At 37.2% G+C, this 22,297-nt stretch overlaps 1 protein-coding gene and 1 pseudogene across 4 annotated transcripts; one reads left to right on the forward strand and one right to left on the reverse strand.

The window, feature by feature from the left end:
* Nucleotides 1-4,816: 4,816 nt before the first annotated feature.
* On the reverse strand, nt 4,817-8,634 carry LOC106402700 (sister chromatid cohesion 1 protein 2). 4 transcript variants are annotated; one of them, XM_013843485.3, is made up of 13 exons: nt 8,392-8,634; nt 7,769-8,033; nt 7,651-7,691; nt 7,526-7,578; nt 7,372-7,439; nt 6,831-7,285; nt 6,638-6,752; nt 6,416-6,552; nt 5,798-6,330; nt 5,687-5,723; nt 5,423-5,444; nt 5,205-5,337; nt 4,817-5,087 (listed from the first exon to the last, which is right to left on the reverse strand). In XM_013843485.3, the coding sequence occupies exons 1-13, from the start codon at nt 8,513-8,515 to the stop codon at nt 4,992-4,994; spliced, it is 2,079 nt and encodes a 692-aa protein (XP_013698939.1). In that variant the 5' UTR covers nt 8,516-8,634; the 3' UTR covers nt 4,817-4,991. The 4 variants fall into 4 exon arrangements, with proteins under 4 accessions (XP_013698939.1, XP_013698940.1, XP_048617153.1 ...); XM_013843486.3 differs by having other exon boundaries at nt 5,687-5,720; nt 8,392-8,559; XM_048761196.1 differs by having other exon boundaries at nt 5,687-5,720; nt 7,526-7,691.
* Nucleotides 8,635-15,306: 6,672 nt separating this feature from the next.
* On the forward strand, nt 15,307-21,129 carry LOC125589043 (annotated as a pseudogene).
* The last annotated feature ends 1,168 nt before the right edge of the window (nt 21,130-22,297 follow it).

Raw genomic sequence — 22,297 nt, forward strand, 5'->3', positions numbered from 1 at the left:
TTTCTGCAGACTCCATGATCACTGAGTATTATAAATATCAAACTCTGTCTATGGTCTATTTATATGTTGAGGAAATGCCTCAAAATGTAGCTTCCAAATAATGATTTCCAAGTCAACACATTGCATGTTAACCTCCACAATGGGATCAGCGAATCTGCAGATACCGCTACATGTCGAGTCGAACGCAGCTACACATATGTTCCCTGCTTGTGCCTTTCATTCACAATCTGCAATTCTCCCAAGAACCAGAATCAATGTTAAATGAGGTAAAAGTTTTAGAGTCACAACAGACTTTGTATAGCCAAGCCCAATAGACCAAGCACCCAACGTAACATCCCCACTTGTCTATTTGTGCAGAAAATGACTTGATCATTATATAGTAGCACCGAGAAGTTAGATGGAGAATGAAGTATGAATGCAAAGTAGACAAAACAATTAAAATCTTACTGATTATGGGAAATATAAGAAATCAATTCTCTTGAAATGACATATAACTGTCCAATAGCGTGACAGAAGTACTTGTTCATGTTCTCACCAAACTTCCAACTCTAAATGTATATATAAATCTATTAGAGTTATTGTCAGCGCTCTGTTGCGATATTTGTTAGCTAAAATAATCCATCCAACATAATAGGAAAAAGAAACCAACGAAATTGTAAAGCTAACCATCAGCTGAGATGCTTTTGCTGTCCTGACACATTGCAAGCTTAGTGATTTCACAGTCAAAAGCAACAAACTAAGCAGTCATATACATCCGAGACATTTATTTACAAACGGTTCATAGCACAGAAAAAGCATATTATTATGTTATGGATGATAAGTTTGATGCATAAATACAGTTTAGAATTTTTTTCAACTGAACATTTGTGCCTACTGAATTACCTTACAACACCCACTGCATTGTGATTTTGGCATGTTAAAGCTGAGAATCAACATTGGAGCTTGTGTTAGCATTTGGAACATGAAATATGGACCGCAATCGACGGCTCTCAAAGATGGACCGCAAAACATATAATGATATGCTTACCTCGTCGTATAAGTAATCCATGTCACTTCCCTCCCACGGGTAACATTGCTGGTGCAGATCAATTCCCTCCACCTCTTCCTCATCATTAGGATGCTCTGCAATATACCCTCTGTAAGGTTCAAATTTATGTCGCTAGAATTATCATAGAAAGAAATATAAAGTACCCTCCAAATCTTCAGGAGCATCGATATTTTCTTTATTCAATGATCTTCATTCAACCTAACAGCTATCAAAATAAAAAGAATGTGAGGCACATAATCTTCAAAATCCAAGTTTAATGAATGGTAAAAAAAACTCAGGAAGACAGAAGATGTCAAACACTCACTGGCTTCTTCTTCTTTTACTTCTTGGCTCCCGTGAATGAACTGTCAAAGCCATCATTATTCGCAGGAAAAAAGATTAAACAAAACAACTGATGAAAAAAAACAAATATGTTTCACAGCACATAAACTCTTCTTGAACAATCAGACAACGGATATTATGTCTCCCATGTGACTCAGCTGAGACCTCGATGGCATCCTGAACGACAAATGTCTTCTTCTTCTTCTTGGTTAGATCAAAGGGTGCAAGCTAAGGATGACCAAAGAAAATTAAAACCACACAATCATGATTTATCAGGCAAAATAAAAGAACCGATGATGAATTTATTAAAGATGGGGAGACTAAAGAAGAAAAACTGATTCATGAAACTCAAAGAGCCAATCTGTGTTTCTTAGATGAGTCATGGACCGATGATTAAAAATGGAAAGCCCTAAACATCAATTGAAGAGAACGCTTACAGACCAAAGAGGTTTATTGGGCTTTTTTTTAACGAATCTCATTTCAAAACGTGAGTTATAAAGTATTTATTAAATCATTAGATAAAATAAATAAGTGTGTGTCCCACAGAAAAAACCGAAGAAGCAAAAGTTTTCGACCCTCATAAATATATATTTGTTTCAGCCATCAATGTACAAAGAATTCTTTAGCTCAGTGGTATAAATGTTGTTGTTTAGATCTCAATAACTCGGGTTCGAGTCACAGACTTGACATTTTTTTCATATTTTTTAAAAGTGAGACTCACATATCGCTGACGTGTCGCATCAGAAGTGATGCAACTGCCCAATTATAATGTAAATTCCTCTTGGATGTCTATCAATTTTATATGTTTTTTTTTGCCTCGTTAAAATTTTGTCATGGAAATCCGGTACGATAAAAACCATGATAAAGAAAAAGAGTATAACCACATACTATCTTCTACAGGGCTGACCGTCCATTAAGCCTATGAAACATGTACTTCAGGACTAATGAATATATATGTTTTATAGGGCTAATTATAACCAAAATATCAAGTAGCTATATTGGTAACTCTATTGTTAATGTAATATGTAAACCAGAGTTTAAAACTCTACAACTGCGGCTAAATTTTTTTTTTTTGGCTTCTAGACATTTATTTATCCGCCCGGTTTTGGTTGTATATCTTCTCTTAGAAGTAATACCTTTAAGAAAGCATTCCGATCAAATAAATCTCTTTAGAAGATTGGGTACAACATGATAAACTTTTTTTATTTCTGTTATAATATATAGGGTCTTTAAACTTCAAATCCAAAATCCTATTTTGACATAGATATGAATTCTTGGTCTATCTAGATTTCAATCCAAATCTCTTTACATACAATCGTCTACAAATTCTTCTTGTACATATGAGTTATTTATGCTCTTAAAATTAAAGTTACGTATTATTATTTTTCTTGTCATATGATGGGCATATTTTTCATTCACAAAAATATTAGTAACTTACTCAGATAACACTTTTAGTATGACACTTCAAGCTAAAACATATCTAGTCCTTTTAATATATCTTATGAAATGGACTTTGTTTTAATTCAACCGAATAACTAGAGTTCCCGGGAACATAATTTTGATATCACTAATTCTTCATCAAATTTTTCTTTCAAAGATTATTTTTTAAGGTCGAATAATTCAAGTTCTTCCATTATTATTAGAATAATAAAAAATTTAAAAATAGTTGTATCTATTACATGAAACTATGTTTCTTCACAATCAATTTCATATCAAACTTTTTTTGTTGTAACACTTTATTTATATCTTTATTATTTTACATTTTTAGTGTTCAAATTACTGCTCCAAATACTTCTCTTTTCACAAGAGTTTATATCTTTGTCTATTGTTTTTTTTATTTGACCAATAATTTTTTAGAGAGTGTTGCAGTAAGAAATAGACATGTTGTCCTTTACCGAAGTTGCTCCACAAAACTTGGGGATTATGGTTAATAGTGGCAATCAGCAATTCTCCTGATTCAAAGAAATTTCTAACTGCAGTTGTAAATTCCTTTTCCAAAACATGGCAACACCCCCTGTTCTAAAACTTGCCCGCCTGGGCGAGTAAGCGGACGAGAACGCGTTGTGCGGTGAGCTTCCGTGGCGAGTTGGACATGATCGGTGCCATTATCCGGCAACCCGAGTTTTGACCGCAGAAACCGTAGTTTAATAGTAATCGGCGATTAATTATCTAAATCCGCGTAGTATAAATCGTTAAAATCACCAAAACCAAGTTGTGATTTTGATTTGTCAACTCCAATAAAGATCAAATCGAGACTAAATGATCCTGAATCAAGTCTAATCATTCGTAGAAGTGCAAGATATGGTGACAAGATAAAAGAATTGCAGAAATAAAAAAGTTAAGAAGTGCAAGATATGGTGACAAGATAAAAGAATTGCAGGAGTAAAAAACTTAAGGATACGAAGAAGATAATGATAATTACGTAAATGCCATTCTCTTAAAGAAAAAAATAAAAATAACAAAATGAGCTGTCGAACTTGAGACATATTGACTAATCTATTTTTTTTTTTTTTTTTAGTTTTAATAATATTTTTATTTGTTTATCTGATCTAAAATTTTATAAATATCATTTATATTCATAATTTTGATGAAAATTACACTAGATTAAATTTATATATTCTATTTATCTGTTTTATACAATTTTAAACATGAAAATGTATTAATGTTATACACAATTAAAGATTAACATGTTTTATAACATAGTAAGCCATCTAAAAATTCCGCCCCGCATATTTTTCGATTAATCCTCGATTTTCTTTTTAGGCGCTAGGCCCAACCCGACCGCCCGACTAGCGCCTAGCGTGTTCCCGAACAGTGGCAACACCCAACACTTTTACTAGAAAGAAGGGAAATCAGATGAAGAGATGATCAATAAGGATCATCTAAAGAACCTAATAGGGTAAAGGCATAAATACAAGTTGTTTGTACAAAACCGAAATATAGAAATGGAATGCTAAACCGAAATTGACTAAACCAGATAGAGGATATTGATTTCCTGTAACAGTTGCTTTAAACGCTGGTTCTATGACCGTGTGTGTGCGCAGATGGGTCTCAACTGGATCTTCTTACTATCATTGCCTCTGGTTCAAGTGTGCATATTACAGGAGACTGAAATGGCCAGTTCTCAAATCCCGAAAGCTGGTTCTCGACGTCGTGAACTAAAACTAAACCCCTCAGCAACATAGTAAGCTTATTGTTACAAGTTCCAGAATAGACTGTCATCAAGACCATAGACAGGAACATATAGGGAGAAAGAAGACAACTTAGACAAGCCAAAGAGATGAGTTCCGTTCAACAAAATCAGATACACCTTTAAGCAGGAAAACTAATCACTATCACAACGATCTAGATTTGAACATACAGAGTTTTAGCGTGTCCTTCTTCTGGGTGTTCTCCCAAAACCTAAAAGAAGTCTTTAAGTAATTTGCATTGTCTCCAAAACTTTGATTAGATCAACCAAGTCGATTCATATATATTAAGGTGGTTGATCATTCCAAGTCTAAAGAGTTGACTTAAACGACGGTAAGGAAAAAAACCCCAAATCCCTTTGATTACAAAAAGACTAACAACTTACCAGAAAAAAAAAACCTAAACTGGAGAGAAGAAATCTAGATAGAGCTTCTCAACAAGCTTCATGTTGTCCGGTGAACCGCGAGAGAAGAATATCACTATATGGATGATCTTGCTTCACTTCCAAGTAACCTTTCGTCTTCAATACCTGCAAACAAATAATTATTATTTTATTTCCCGTATATCAAATCAACTGTAACAAACTCGCTTTTTCGACAGCTTGATGGAAAACCCACCCACAAAAGATAAACCAGATGTGACATACCAAAGTCTCGTAGAAGAGTCTTGCGCTTTCCTTCTGCGTTCTTCCTCTGCACAACTGTAACAAACTCGCTTTTTCTTCTTCTCCTTTCTCCCTTTGCTCCAGAAACGTTTTCTCCAAGAATTTTGCCACATTCCTGCACAATCCATAGTCAGAAAATTTGGATCTTGATCTGAAAATATACGCAAAGAAACTAAGATCAAAGGTGTGAGTCTACCAACCTCGTTCTTGCTGACCATGTCTCTGCAAATCAGTAGCATACACAGTACAAAAACACATCAAATATGCAACAAACAATATAATGATAAGATTTTGATCCCATTGTAAGTTGTCTATGTTTTATGGTTCTCAAAAAGCATCAGTCCCATTCATCATAGATTTCTGTGAACTAGTCAACCAAAATCTGGCATGAGATCATTTCTGAATTATTGTTTCAAGATATTGTGTGCTTTCCATTCTTAGGATAAGACCAGAAGCCAGTTTACCTTGTTGCAGGTCCTCTGTTTCATGTGCATTCACCTGCTGAAGCACAAGCAAAAACTAAATGCTCAGTTCTGTAACTAAAAATATGAGTGAAACTAATTATTGAACAGTACCTCCTCGTTCATCAAAATTGCATCAAGGTCCCTTCTATCCTCGCAAAATTCTGACAGGCACTCGTCAAAGAAGGTGAAGGAGTTTGAAGGTCTTGTTTCTTGTTCACAGGTCTCAGGGTCCTCGAAATATCTTTTCGACATTGATTCTCTCACGGGCGTATCAGGAGCAATCTCAACTCGCTCAGAGACTGCTGGTGTTTCTGGAGCAATATACGTTGGCTCTGCAGGCTTCATTGGCGTCTCTGGAGCAACCTTTGTTTGATGAGCACTTTCAGCAGCTATGGAACTTGCTGAAACCATCTCTGGAACAGTAATTTTCAGCTCGGCAAGACCAGCAGCCTGAGGAGTCTCCATAATTTCCCGACCAGTCTCAGTCTGCTCTAAAGGAAAAACATCCCCACGGCTTTCAACTGTTCTAAGAGAAGACCTTTTCATTCGCCTAGCGGTTTTAGCAGCTTTAGGAGTTTCTGTGGTGTTCTGTTCTTTAAACTTGATGGGTTGACAGAAAAGCAATTGGAGGTCCAAAGAGCCATCTGGAATAGAATTACAACAATCAGCAAACACAACAGTAGTACTATCTGAAAATAAAGGTATAGCAAATTCTGAAGTTTCACTTACATGGAAACAAAGGGTCCCAAAAACTTCTAGAGGGATCGGCAAAACGTTTGATTCTTCTCTCATAATAGTCAGTATGAGGAACCTTTCTACGTTTTGTAACCAATGTACTTGAGTCTTCTATCATTTTCTTCAAAACTCTACAGTAAAAAGAGAAGAAACATAATACACCTGTATGGAACTCCGCAGATGAATATAATCCGAGGTTACAAAAAGTTAGCTTACTTGTTCGGGATTATCACTTCATCATCTATTAGACATTTTCTCTTCCGCGAAACCCGAGAAGAAGATTCCTTTCCACCAGGCGTGTTAATGATGGAGAACTGATGGCTTGTTTCCCCTGTATCCCAGAAGTATAAGATCACACATTACTAAATAAAATATCTGGAGTTCCTGTTTCTAATAAGTGTCAGACAACCTTGAGAGGTCTTCAGCCGCGAAGGTGTTTTGGGAGTAGCAGCAACTGGCGCATCTTTAGCATTAGACCCTTTACTCTCAGGCACTTCTGACAAAGTCATGTCAGAGAGGAAACCTTTCTCATTGTATCCAACTTTATTCACTTGAGGAGTCTCAGATGGCTCTGTATGAAACATATTAGTGTCCGTCATTTCCACATCACTATGGCCTCTATGTTTCTCTATGCATTCAGGCAAGTCTCCATTTCCCACCACAGATCCTCGTTCTAGTTCCTCAATCCCGTGAAGCGCTTCAGGACTCTTGCATTCAGACGGGAGGGACCGGTCATGCCTAGATGCGTTTTGTTGATCTCTGGATGACTTGTTGTTAGACTCCAGTGGTTCTGCTTCAACTTCTCTGACTGATGCTTCTCCACTAGCATCTCTGACATCTATGTCCATATCATGGGCGGTGTCACTGCAACAACAGATATAACAAGAGAAAGTTGAGCATGTGTTTGTTGATTACATGTTAAATAGATCCAAAAACAATATCACACTCACTGTCTAGTATCAGTATGATCATCGACAACATGAAACGTACAGCCGAGGTCATCCTCCTCCATGTCGAACTGCAACTCCACAAATAGCATCTTCACAACATATATTTTCACTTGTATACTCTATACTCAGTATTCTATGAGGTAAGAAGCCATACCCTTTCCATATAGTAGTGGTCAATGCTCTCTGTATCCCGACCAGAAACTCCATCTGTTTCATCGCAATGCAGTGGTATAAATAAATACATGATGAACTTGAAAAGTGTTTCTTTGAAGTAATTACCATGCTTAAGTGTAATATCTTCCTGCGGCTTAACATTATCCCTGAGAAGAAGAAGAAACACAAAATGTGAGACTATAATAACTGATACATAACTGTACAGGATTAACAAGCAAAATACCCGTGAGAATCTTCCAAAAGCCCAAGATCAAAAGCATCCAGTTCGAAACACTGAGGCAGAGCAATTGAAGGAAACCCCGTAGATGCAGCAGCAGGCAAAGGCACATTAGTGTTATCTCTGTTCTGCTCCTTTACACCGATCAAGGCTGTGTTGCAATCATGGAACAAAGAGTCCACCTTCTTGGAATATATTCTAACAAGACCAAGAAGAAGATACGCTAACCCTCTGTATGTCAAAGCGTCCAACTCCTTTTGCAAGATCTGGTCTGCGAGATCCAAACAAAGGAGTTTTAGTTACATATTATGTTCTTATCCATCAATTTGCAGTCGAAACTTTAGCAGTTGTAATAACGCTAAATAAAACCTCAGACTCTGAGGTTCATTCAGGCATTCTAGCAAACAACTAGTGAGCGCAAAAACAACAAACATAGAAATTAAAAAAAAAAAAAAAAAAAAATCACAAAATCAAATCTGCCAAATAATGAGCAAATGAAGTCAGGTTTCTAACCCCATCCAAATGGAGTCGAGCCTTGAAAACGAAACCCTAAGTTTCTATTTCGGGTAATTTCACACTCACTGAGCAGAATTCAGAAAGGGAGAGAGAAGGGAAGGAGGAAGACGAACCAACGGAGGAAGGAATGTTAGTGTCTTTGACTTGAGCTTTCTTTAGTTTCTTCACGAAATACGCTGCCACCCAAATCGCTCCTAAAGGTCCTTTCCTCGATACGAGCCCTTCCGAGTGAAACATTTTTGACTCTATGATTCTCACTCCCCTGATTCTTGGTTTATACTGTGAAGATGAAGCAATAAGAAACAAGATGGTTGGTTAAGGTGTCAAGACAATGGAGATACCACTACAAGAGACAAGCATGCATGGTTGGTTAAGGTCTCAAGACAATGGAGATGCCACTACAAGGGACAAGCATGCATGGTGGGTTAAGGTCTCAAGACAAAGGAGATGCCACTACAAGGGACAAGCATGTATGGTGGGTTAAAGTCTCAAGACAATGGATTATTAGTTTATCATATCTCATCTACCATTTGCCATACTTGTAACCCCTATATATATGGGATGTTCCCATAAGCAAATGAATCAAGCAAATAAGATTCTCCTTATTTACTCTATCTCTCTCTACTTTCTAGATTAAACATCTCTCTCTCTTGTTCTTCACTATGTTCTTCAATTTCTAACATGGTATCAGAGCATCCAAGCTCTTGAACACCAAACTGCTTCCGCAAATTTACTCTATTCACCTTACTCTTTCACTTGTTTGGTTTACTTTCTTCATTTCTAGAGAACATATCTTGGCTTCCCTTGTTTTCTCTCTTGCCTAGCCTCAGAAATTCAAATTTCTCCTTGGCAAATTTTTTATTTTTTACCCGCTGGACAATAGCAAGCAAAGATGGAGCAGCACAAGCTAGTTAGGATTCCAGTCATCCTGAAAGGTCCTAACTACATTACCTGGTCGAGATTGACCAGGACAGCTCTTGGAGGAAGAGGTCTATGGGAGCACATCACCACAAGTGAGGCCCCAAGACAAATCACCCAAGGAGAAGATGGCAAGGAGGTTGTAGTGGTAGATGAAGGCAAATGGGGTCAGGAGGATCTCATGGTGCTGTCTATCTTGCAAGGCTCACTTGATACTCCTATCATGGAGTCTTACTCACATTGTGAGACTGCAAAGAAGCTATGGGATACCTTACACAAGGTATATGGCAACACTTCAAACCTCACCAGAATTTTTGAGGTTAAGAGGGCAATCAACAACTTACAGCAAGAGGAGATGGACTTCACCAAGCACCTTGGGAAGTACAGCCAGCTGTGGTCTGAACTTGAGATGCTGAGACCAAGTACCACTGATCCTAGTACACTAGAAGAGAGGCGTGAGCAAGACAAGGTCTTTGGATTGCTTCTCACACTCAACCCAAGCTTCAATGATGTACTTAAACACATATTGAGAGCTAAAGAGCTTCCAAGCTATGATGATGTGTGTGCTCAACTTCGGAAGGAGCTAGGCTCAGATGGTCTCTTTGGTGGAAAAGGGGAACTGTCTATGGCAAACAAAGCTGAGAAGATGGAGAGTGCTTCAGTCAACAAAGCACACTTCAAACCAAGAAGAGGAGGAGACAAGTCTGTGACTTGTGAGCACTGCAAGAATCTAGGCCACTCCAAAACCAATTGTTGGATCCTCCATCCTCACCTCAGACCTGCTTCAACCAACAGATACAACCAGGCCAAAGCACATGAAGCAAGAGCTCATGAAACCACAGTACCAGGCTCCATGCGCATAGGAGAAGATGGAAGAGCTATGATCTCAACCACCCACACTGGTGGATCCACATCCCATGCCATGTCCCAGCCATCCCCTGATGATGCCTTCATCCGCAAGTCAGACATTGAAGCCCTTATCAAAGCTATCAATGCAAACTCTGGTAACATCAGTGTCAATGCTTTAAATTCTATTCACAGTGCTTCACATACTACTAGACCTTTGATCATCGATTCGGGAGCTTCTCATCATATGATTAGGGATGCTAGACTGATTAGTGATGTTAAACCTGCTCTAGGGAGTGTAGTGATTGCTAATGGTGATAGAATTCCAATTGAAGGAGTAGGAAACTTGAAACTGTTTGATAAGGAGTCTCAAGCTTTTTATATGCCTACTTTCACATCCAACTTATTATCTGTTAAGAGAGCAACCAATGATCTAAATTGCAATGTTATTTTCAGTCCTAATGATGTGTGCTTTCAGGATATTAAGACCAGGAAGATGCTGGGAAAGGGTGTGAGCAAGGGAGAGCTTTACTTGCTTGAAAACACCAAGCTTTCAAATTTATCTTGTGCTTTCAATTCTGCTTCTGTGTTAGCTAGTGATGTTTTATGGCATGCTAGATTAGGTCATCCTCATTATCGTGCCTTAGGACTGATGTTACCTAATCTATCTTTAAAGAGTGGAAGTTGTGAGGCTTGTATTCTTGGTAAACATCAGAGATCTGTTTTCCCTAATTCTAAGACTATTTATGAAAATTGCTTTGATCTTGTGCACTCTGATGTTTGGACAGCACCTTGTATGTCTAGGGAGAACCATAAATATTTTGTTACATTCATAGATGAAAAATCAAAATATACATGGCTCACCTTGATTCAAACTAAAGATAGAGTTTTAGAAGCTTTTATTAACTTCCAAAACTATGTATCTAACCATTTCAATTCCAAGATCAAAATTTTTAGGTCTGATAATGGCGGAGAATATACAAGCACTGCTTTCAAACATCACTTAGCAAAACATGGCATAATCCATCAAACAAGTTGCCCATACACACCACAACAAAATGGAGTTGCTGAAAGGAAGAATCGCCATCTTATGGAGGTTGCAAGGAGCATGATGTTCCATACCAATGTTCCAAAGAGGTTCTGGGGAGATGCTGTGGTCTCAGCATGTTATTTGATCAACAGGATCCCCACCAAAGTCCTCCAAGATAACTCTCCCTTTCAGGTATTAAACAAAATAAAACCTCCAATTGATCACTTGCGTGTTTTTGGGTGTGTGTGCTATGTCTTGATACCAGGGGAACAGAGAAACAAGCTTGAAGCCAAGAGTGTCAAAGGCATGTTCATAGGATATACTCATGCGCAGAAGGGGTACAAGTGCTACATACCTGAATCAAGAAGAGTTATGGTCTCAAGGGATGTTAAGTTTGTGGAATCAAAGGGATACTATGATGAGAAGAGTTGGGAAAGCCTTCAGGATCTCTCACAAGGATCTTCAGATAGGGCAAACAACTTGAGAATCATTCTGGAAAACCTAGGCATCAGCCAGCCTCAAACAAGTGGCATACCGAGCACTTCACATATACCTCCAGTTGTGGATGAAGCTACATCAATTGAAGAAGCAGTCCATCCTGATCATGAGGGGGGAAACCAACCTAATTTGCAAGTTATCCATGAGGAAGCTATCCCTGAAGAAGATATCCATGACGAAGCTATCCACGAGGAAGCTATCCAAGAAGAAGCTATCCAAGAAGAAGTTGTTAATGATCAAGATGGAATGCAACAAGAAGTTCAACCATTAAGGAGGAGTACAAGGGTGAAGAAACCATCTCAGTGGATGGACACCAAAGTATACTTCAACAACAATGCAGTAGCTCATCCTATCCAAGCAACATGTTCTTTTGCGAGACTATCTGAAGAGCATGTAGTCTTCATCAGCAACCTAGATCAAGAGTATGTACCAAAGACTTATGAAGAAGCCATGAAGCATGAAGAGTGGAGAGCGTCAGTTGGGGATGAAGTTGGTGCCATGATCAAGAATGATACTTGGTATGAAACTGAGCTCCCCAAAGGAAAGAAAGCTGTTACAAGCCGTCTACTCTTCACCATCAAGTACCTTGCCAATGGGAAACCAGAAAGAAAGAAAACAAGGCTAGTTGCAAGAGGATACACCCAAGTCTATGGAGAAGACTATCTGGATACATTTGCACCAGTAGCTAAACTCCACACCATAAGAATTCTACTCTCATTGGCAGTGAACTTGGAATGGGATTTATGGCAGATGGATGTCAAAAATGCTTTTCTTCAAGGAGAGCTGGAGGATGAGGTTTACATGAGGCCACCTCCGGGTATGGAAGACATGGTCAAGCCAGGGAATGTCCTAAGGTTGAAGAAAGCAATATATGGGTTAAAACAGTCACCAAGGGCTTGGTACCACAAACTGAGTACAACTCTCAATGGAAGAGGGTTTGTAAAGTCAGAAGCTGATCATACACTCTTCACACTCACAAGCAAGCAAGGAATTGTGGTGATTCTTATTTATGTAGATGATATTATCATCACAGGAAGTGACAAGGAAGGTATTATCTCAACCAAAGTCTTTCTTAAGTCTACTTTTGATATTAAAGATTTGGGTGAGCTAAAGTACTTTCTAGGGATAGAAATATGCCGCTCTAAAGAGGGGCTTTTCTTATCTCAAAGGAAGTACACACTTGATCTTTTGAATGAGGCAGGAAATCTTGGAGCGAAAGTAGCCAAGACTCCACTAGAAGATGGGTATAAGGTGCTGCGTGAGGGGGAGATTGAAGACAAGCCCTATACTGACGTTAAACACTATAGAAGAATTGTAGGAAAGCTGATATACCTCACCATCACCAGGCCTGATGTATGCTTTGCAGTTAACCAAGTAAGCCAGAATATGCAAGCTCCCAAGATACACCATTGGAACATGGTTGAAAGGATCCTAAGATACCTAAGAGAGGCGCCAGGGCAAGGAGTGTGGATGGGATGCAACAAAAATACAGAGATAGTTGGGTATTGTGATGCTGATTGGGCAGGAGACAGAGTGGATAGGAGATCCACTACCGGCTATTGTACATTTATTGGAGGCAATCTTGTCACTTGGAAGAGCAAGAAACAGAAGATAGTGTCATGCTCAAGTGCCGAAGCTGAATATAGGGCGATGAGGAAGCTCACTAGTGAGTTGATTTGGATCAGAAACCTACTTCGAGACTTGGGTATAGAGACATCAACTCCAATCACCATGCATTGTGATAATCAAGCAGCAATACACATAGCTTCCAACAGTGTGTTCCATGAGAGGACTAAACACATTGAGGTGGATTGTCATAAAGTTAGGCAAGCAGTGGAACAAAGGATCATCTTACCCTGCTACACAAGAAGTGAGGATCAACTAGCTGACATCTTTACCAAGGCTGCAAGCACCAAGGTTTGCGAGTTCATACATTCCAAGTTAGGACTCGTAGATTTTTCATCACACTAATCCTCTTAGCCATGAAGTGTTCTACTCTTTTTCCTTGGCTTGGTTTTTATCCCATGAGGTTTTTCCAAGCTAAAGGTTTTAATGAGGGAATGCTTCATGGTTTCCAAGTTTGACCAGTCCCTATGGTCAAGCTTGAGGGGGAGTGTGAAGATGAAGCAATAAGAAACAAGATGGTTGGTTAAGGTCTCAAGACAATGGAGATACCACTACAAGAGACAAGCATGCATGGTTGGTTAAGGTCTCAAGACAATGGAGATGCCACTACAAGGGACAAGCATGCATGGTGGGTTAAGGTCTCAAGACAAAGGAGATGCCACTACAAGGGACAAGCATGTATGGTGGGTTAAAGTCTCAAGACAATGGATTATTAGTTTATCATATCTCATCTACCATTTGCCATACTTGTAACCCCTATATATATGGGATGTTCCCATAAGCAAATGAATCAAGCAAATAAGATTCTCCTTATTTACTCTATCTCTCTCTACTTTCTAGATTAAACATCTCTCTCTCTTGTTCTTCACTATGTTCTTCAATTTCTAACATATACTGTATAGTTTTCTATTTTTTCTTTGTAGAAGACTAAAAGCTTCTTAGATACTGAAGCGACGAGGAGGGAGAGAAACAAATTGAATACTTACAAAAAAAAAAAAATGGGCGAATGAGGCGGCCATGCGGTGTACGGAACAAGTTTCTCAAAAGAAGTGAAATTATTTTATACTATGAATTCACCACCTTGATTGATTCGTATGTGATTTTTTAAAAAATGTATCATCTAATATACATATTTCTATAAAATTATATTACATTTAATCTATAATCTTATCATTTAAAATTTGGGTCTACCGGAAATTTTTATTGGACTATCAATAATTTGATTTAAACAATAGATAATCCATCGGATTTATAGATAGTATAAATTAAATAGATATAATTTATTGTTGTAATAATATACCTCCATATGTTAAATATTTAAATATTTGTCGATTTTAACTTTTAAAATTATAAATATCTTTGTTTAAATAACAAAAATCAGATTATCTAACAATGATTAATCTTTACTATCTTAAACCAATGAAAACAAATTTTAAACTATATAGTTTATTTTAAAAATTAAACAAAAACTAAATGTTTAATTATTTACTCGATAATATAAATCTATGAAGCGAAAATTTTAATTTTTTAAAAACTTTCTAAATTTGTGAAATGTTACAATATCTTTGAATATGACAATAAAACAATATTTTACTAATCTTTATATATATAGTTACAATTTTAATAATGAAATAAAATCAAAAAATTAATATACAGAAGAAGATAGAAATACATGTGAAAGTTTGAAACAATCTATTCTATGAAAAAATATACCTTATTAAAAATTGATAAACACATATATATTATAATATATACCAATTTAGAATTGAAAATAAAATATTTATATAAAAATAAGTGAAAACAAAAGTCCGCACGGTTGCGCGGATCGAGATCTAATTTTTATTAAGTCACACTTAAAATTTACTGATCAACTTATTTTAAGAAATATTACATGCATTTTATATTTTTTTTGCTTATAGATATATTTCCGTTTTTACCTTTTTATTGTACATTTTACTTTACTATCACCTATATATTAATAGAAAAATATTTAAAAAGTTGTAACCTTAAATTTGTATTAATTAAAAAAAAAAAGTTTTGCTTAGGTGTCATTTAATTAAGATGTCAATTTGGCTTAGTAAATCTAAAATCCAATTTTTAGTAAAATTTATATTACCACAAACATAAATGTATATGATATGATAAACTTAATACTCGGCTATTTCATTAAATTAATACTCGATGATTTCATTAAATTAATACTTGGCAAATTGACTTTCTATAAATGGCTCAAGGTTAATTTATATTGTGATCCAACAAAATATTTTTTTTTTAAAAGTGTAAGATATACTCTTAATCCGTATTATTTGGGCATCAATTTAAATCAAAGTTTGCTATATATTATAACCTAACTATTGCATGTTTTTACTATAAATTGGAAAGTAATAATTTTTTTAAGTCTTGATTTTTTTTTATTAATAGCAAAGAGACGCATCTATTAAAAAATGTTAATAAAAGAAAAAAGAAGAATATTGTTTGGTTCTCAGGTCTTCTTCACCTGCGTAAATTTATATAAAGAGTAATACAGAAATTAAGTTGTTTTCCAAACGAACTTAAATATCAAATATTTTTTTCTTGCAAAACGATTTTTTAGAACTTAAATTATGGAAATATTATATCGAAGATTAAGAAAAAGCTTTGGCACCTGCCTAATTGTTTTTCGTAGTCTACGAAAACATTAATAATGACCTTTCGTAGTAGTTAAAGACATGAAAGCAAGGTTGGACGAACCAGAAAGAAGGTAGTCTCCATGATCATGAACCAGACAAGATGGTGAGCCTTAGTCTATTCTTTCTTATTCGACCATTGAACCAAAAGATGTTGTGTAAGCCTAAATCATTCTCTGATTTCTTTGGAACTGATTCACTTTGTTTGAATGTATGTCAAACAGATTCGAGGTCAAATATTTTTCAAGAAAGGGGGAACACGTGATAGAACCCTAGCGGTTCTGTCCCTGAATGCACTTGAGGAAGGTACAAATAATCCTTGTTTACGAGAAGTTGGTGGAGCAAGTACCCTGAGTATGTTAAACCCAACACCCAGAGTCTAACTTAGGACGCTTCTAAGATCTTTGGCTTGTCGAATGGCACCACAAGATATGATGAAGAATATCTTGACAAACCGGTTTGATCTTGGAATCCACCAAAGATCGAATGTTCACAAGGAACAATTGAGAATCACTCTCAAACAACACACAAAGGTTTTAACACAGAACAAGTCTCTTTTTGTAGAGTTTTACAGAATTGAAAATCGAAAATAAAAAGCAAAATAAAAAACAAGACATAAAACTCATAAAACAAAGACTTGAATCCCAAAAGAGTTTGACTGAAAAAACAAAGACCAAGACTAGTCTTCACACGGTTTTGGTTGAATACCAACTTTTCATTTCTTGGCCGACCAAAGTTCTTTGCTGGTCGGGTCATCGGGTGGAGCGGGTCGGGTTACTTGGTCGGGTGAGCGGGTTGGTGACCTGGTCGAGCGGGTCGGGTGAGTGGGTCGAGCGGGTCGGGTGACTCGGTCAGGTGAGCGGGTTGAGCGGTTCCGGTTACTCGGTTGGTGAGCGGGTCAATCGGGTTGAGCGAGTGGTTCAGTTGAAGTGGTCGGGTCTTTGGTCGGGCCACATTCTTCTAAAGCTGAAAGACATATTAAAAGAGATTGGACTTCTTCTTTCTTGTCTTCTTTCTGATTCATCTTCTTAAAAAAGGCCACAACCATTTCCCTAAGCCTTTTGGTTTAGCTCGGGTCATTGGTCCATCCTCTTCGATCTCTTGTCCATCCGGTTTAAGTGATGATTCGTCCAACTCCTTCTCCTTGGTGCTCGTATCAGTTCTTTATGGAGATATGAAATCAGATTTGTTTATTCTACGGTATATGGATGTAGAAGCAGTGCTGGAAGCTTACCGATAAAGATTATGGATACATTGGTTGGGGCTAGATCCCTCTTCTAGGGTTATCAGAAGATTAGATGGAACTTTTGATCTTCTTCTAAGAGGATCATCATGGATGCAAGCAACCCGAATCTGCTCTTCAGTCTGCTAAAGTTTAAGTGATTTAGATAGTCTGAATCACAAGGCGCCAAGGAGAGTAGGAATTTCGGAGTGAAAAAGACAACAAGATTTTGCAGCTTCGGAGAATATGTTTTGAAGAACGGTCTAAATAAGTGGTCTAGGAATCTGATTTGGACCGCATAAGAAGGAACTGTGCCAAGGAAGAATGATCATAACACCTACGGGTCAACGAAACCCATTCCTGCACTCTTGGTCTTGCTTCCCAGGATTGGTCATGGTAGCTGCTCTCGATGGACACAAGAACTTTTTTTTTTCCTTTTTCTAAATTTCTGGCTAAATCAAAAATATTCTTTTGCTAACATGAAGTTGCCTATAGGATATAAAGGGGATTGTGCTTCCTAAGGGTTCAGATAAAACTTTTCTCAGCCAGTAGCGATGGTACATTGCAAATATGGGACTGCCACACAATCAAACTTCATGCAGAAGCCGGGTTTTTAATAAGTGAAGGGCCATGGGTTTTCCTTGGCTTGCCAAATGCTGCAAAATTTAGTTTGAGGCATTACTTAAACTAAACTATATTTGCAGCAATCCTAGTGATCTTCGTGAGTTGTCTTTATCTTGCTTGTTCTGATCTCATAGTTTTTTTATGTTTATTTACAACCTTGCAAGCTTTCAACGTCCAAACTCCAAACCGATAAAGATTTGCATCTTAATGGAATGGCTGGTCAGGTGCATGCTATGACTGTTAGCAATGGGATGCTTTTTGCTGGGTCAAGTGTAATTTTTTTAATTTCCTCTCACTTTCTACTTGTGTTAGTTCCTATCGAAGCCCAAAGAAAAACCCAACCTCATGATCCATAAGAAGCCTTTATAACTCATGTAACTGAGTTACAGATTCATATATATAAATGTCGTTATATGTTCTGAAGTTGGAACCTTGGCTGCTACAAGCAGCTTCTCCCTATCTCATTTTGAAATACAATTAACGTATGTTCTGTTCTTGAAGACAAGATTATAGTCTCTCTTTTTATGTATATTTCTTGCTCTCAAATAAAGCTTTAATAAGCTATTATATTTCTGTTCCAATAAAGCTCTTTGAGCATTTTCTACATTTTAATCATGGTATCAGAGTTTCAGTCGGTTAATGGGTTTATCTTGCCTCTTCTAGAACTTCCGCTCAAGCTTATCAAGTTTGCTTCAACGTTTCATGGTGTTTGGTTTTGAAGGCGAAATCCAAAGAAAGGAAGAGACTTTCTGCAATGGTGTTGCAGATATGTGTTGATATGACAGTGAGGGTTACAGTTCGAGCTCTACTCTTTCCATCAGAGTCGCATGGTAACAAAAACCAGAAGCGGGGAATCCAATCGAAGAAGAAGAAGTTGGGCTCCAGCAACTCAACATGTTATTGGGCCATCCAAATAAAAGCCCAAATGCAAAAAAAAAAGTGGAAACGAAAAGCACTTGTTTCCCACTTCACCTTTCAACGACAAGAGCAGGGGAAGTTCTTTCATTTCTCTTCATCAATGCATATCTTCTGGTATGTTATGAATGATTTAGTGCTATAGGCTTGGAATCTGAGAGTTAAATGATAGGCTAGTCAATTCATGGGTAGTAGAGAGTTGTAGATTTTTTAGTAGTTGTGGGGACATTCTCCTTTGTCATGAGAAGTATTTGTTGAGTTAAGCGGGCTTAAGGAAACCCGAACTCTTAGTGAGAAAGACAGGTGACAATGTACCTCTGAGTGAGATCGACTAAGCTCTCCAAGTTCAAGAGAAACCTCTGAGTGAAACCATGCGATACTCTCCAAGTAGAGACCAAACAATCTCATACTGATCTCTATCTCTGTGACGAAGTGAGCAATCTACTTACACCTCCATGGGATCCTTCTTACTACTCTGCTCCTATCAAGTACAACATGTGTTTCAAACTGAGCTCCGTTGAGATTCACCTACGCTAAGTTTACGGGGGAGTATTGAAGCCCAAAGAAAAGCCCAACCTCATGATCCATAAGAAGCCTTTATAACTCATGTAACTGAGTTACAGATTCATATATATATGTCGTTATATGTTCTGAAGTTGGAACCTTGGCTGCTACAAGCAGCTTCTCCCTATCTCATTTTGAAATACAATTAACGTATGTTCTGTTCTTGAAGACAAGATTATAGTCTCTCTTTTTATGTATATTTCTTGCTCTCAAATAAAGCTTTAATAAGCTATTATATTTATGTTCCAATACAGTTCTTTGAGCATTTTCTACATTTTAATCATGGTATCAGAGCTTCAGTCGGTTAATGGGTTTATCTTGCCTCTTCTAGAACTTCCGCTCAAGCTTATCAAGTTAGCTTCAACGTTTCATGGTGTTTGGTTTTTGAAGGCGAAATCCAAAGAAAGGAAGAGACTTTCTGCAATGGTGTTGCAGATCTGTGTTGATACGACAGTGAGGGTTACAGTTTGAGCTTTACTCTTTCCATCAGAGTCGCATGGTAACAAAAACCAGAAGCGGGGAATCCAATCAAAGAAGAAGAAGTTGGGCTCCAGCAACTCAACATGTTATTGGGCCATCCAAATAAAAGCCCAAATGCAAGAAAAGAGAGGTGGAAACGAAAAGCGCTTGTTTCCCACTTCACCTTTCAACGACAAGAGCAGGGGAAGTTCTTTCATTTCTCTTCATCAGTGCATATCTTCTGGTATGTTATGAATGATTTAGTGCTATAGGCTTGGAATCTGAGAGCTAAATGATAGGCTAGTCAATTGATGGGTAGTAGAGAGTTGTAGATTTTTTAGTAGTTGTGGGGACATTCTCCTTTGTCATGAGAAGTATTTGTTGAGTTAAGCGGGCTTAAGGAAACCCGAACTCTTAGTGAGAAAGAAAGGTGACAATGTACCTCTGAGTGAGATCGACTAAGCTCTCCAAGTTCAAGAGAAACCTCTGAGTGAAACCATGCGATACTCTCCAAGTATAGACCAAACAATCTCATACTGATCTCTATCTCTGTGACGAAGTGAGCAATCTACTTACACCTCCATGGGATCCTTCTTACTACTCTGCTCCTATCAAGTACAACATGTGTTTCAAACTGAGCTCCGTTGAGATTCACCTATGCTAAGTTTGCGGGGGAGTATTGAAGCCCAAAGAAAAGCCCAACCTCATGATCCATAAGAAGCCTTTATAACTCATGTAACTGAGTTACAGATTCATATATATATGTCGTTATATGTTCTGAAGTTGGAACCTTGGCTGCTACAAGCAGTTTCTATCTATCTCATTTTTAAATACAATTAACGTATGTTCTGTTCTTTAGACAAGATTATAGTCTCTCCTTTTATTTATATTTCTTGCACTCAAATAAAGTTTTAATAAGCTATTATGTTTCTGTTCAAATAAAGCTCTTTGAGCATTTTCTACATTTTAATCACTTCCTTGTTGTATCTAAATTAAGTTGCTTTTGGTAGCATATATATCTGTCTGGAAAGCTACTGACGGCGAGTCTGATCCTTCGGACACCATAGTGAAGTGAAGTCACATGATCTATTGTTGGGGGTCAGCGACTATACTCTGGTTCCGTGGATAAAACAATGTGTGGGATCTCAACACACTGGAGTGCACAATAACCCTGAGGCAACATACCGACACTGTCACATCTCTCTTACGCTGGGATCAGTATCTCTTATCGTCTTCTTTGGATGGGACCATAAAAGTCTGGGCTGCTTCTGAAAATGGCATCTTGAAAGTTAAATATACCCGCCGACGAGAACAAGTAAGGGTCCGAATGGTAACCGCGGTTTTGATAGATTAAGCGGTGCGGATTTAAAGTGCGGTACGGTCCAACTGCGGTTCATGCGGTTTGCGGGACAAGTGCGGTGTTGATAGAATAAGCGGTGCGGAATTGTGTTTGATTGGAGAAAAAGTATTTGCGGTTTTGCTAAATAAATATTTAGAATATTTATTTTAAAAATATTTTATAATTTACAATTTTTAAATAATGTGACTTTTACGGAAAAACAAATATAATTTTTTTTTTCTTCTATGCTATTTTTGAAATAAAATAAATTTTAGTTTTTCAGAAGAAATATCAAAATTAATTATAAATATGATAAGAAAAAATTAACAAAATTTTAATAAAACATTTTAATTATTTTTAGTTAATAAGTAAATTTTGGTTATATAATTATAACAATTAATATAATTTGAATCATTAAATTACTATTAAAACTATATAAACTACTGTTTAAATAATCAATAATCATATTTAAATAATTAAAATAATTTGTATAATTATCATTTAATAAACAGAAAATAAATATTTGGATGACTGTAGTTAAAATAAAAATGTCAAAAGAGATAGTTTGAACTACGTGCTAGTTTTAAAAGTTCTTTACAACATATTCTGGTTTTAATTTATTACTTGATTTTTAAAATAAAACTAACAAATTAATTAATATATAAAAACAATAGTTATCTAGAGAAGGAGGAGTGCGTATTTGCAAATACGCTAGTTATTACGTCAAGTGCGGTTATTAGGCCATTATTATCGCGAGTCCTAATGCCCGTCCCCCATATTATTGGGTCGAAAAATAAATAAAAAAGACCGAATATCATTGTAAACGGACCTTAATTAAGGTCTTTGGGCTTCGTCCTTATGGGCGACGTGGCAGCATCCGGTTGGAAGTCGAAATAGGGTTGGGGAAAGTCAGACCGTCCTCTTCTATTTTCCAGCCTTCTCTTTGATTCTCTCTTCTCCGCGGCGATAGCAGTGGCGATAGGTTCTCCGGAGGTGCGAGTAGTTGCCTCATCGACGCTTCTCCGCCGATTCAATCGATCTGCTGCCTCTTCGACGCTTCTTCGCCAAGTCAATCGATTCATCACATCGACTCTTCTCCGCCGATTCAAACCTAAACGAGGTATGTCTTCCTCCTCCTTCATGGGTTTTTTTTGTTGTTGTGATTGACGATTTGTATCTCCGGTTTGTGGGATCCGTCATGGGATTTAGATGATTATGTATTGATTTTTGATTTGTATCCGCCTTGTTCTGTGATTGGTTGGTTTTGATGTTTCTGAATCGGATCGTCGTTTGTGATGAATGGGATTGTGGT

This window comes from Brassica napus, chromosome C6 (genome assembly GCF_020379485.1).
Source record: "Brassica napus cultivar Da-Ae chromosome C6, Da-Ae, whole genome shotgun sequence".
NCBI lineage: Eukaryota > Viridiplantae > Streptophyta > Magnoliopsida > Brassicales > Brassicaceae > Brassica > Brassica napus.

Bases quoted from the DNA above. Each gene is read 5' to 3' on its own strand.
- LOC106402700 (XM_048761195.1), bottom strand. From the start codon at position 8,515: ATGTTTCACTCGGAAGGGCTCGTATCGAGGAAAGGACCTTTAGGAGCG. The intron at 6,753-6,830 runs GTTGTCTGACAC...TCTGGGATACAG, and splicing joins GCGGCTGAAGACCTCTCAAG to GGGAAACAAGCCATCAGTTC. The intron at 5,338-5,422 runs GTTGGTAGACTC...TGGATTGTGCAG, and splicing joins ACATGGTCAGCAAGAACGAG to GAATGTGGCAAAATTCTTGG.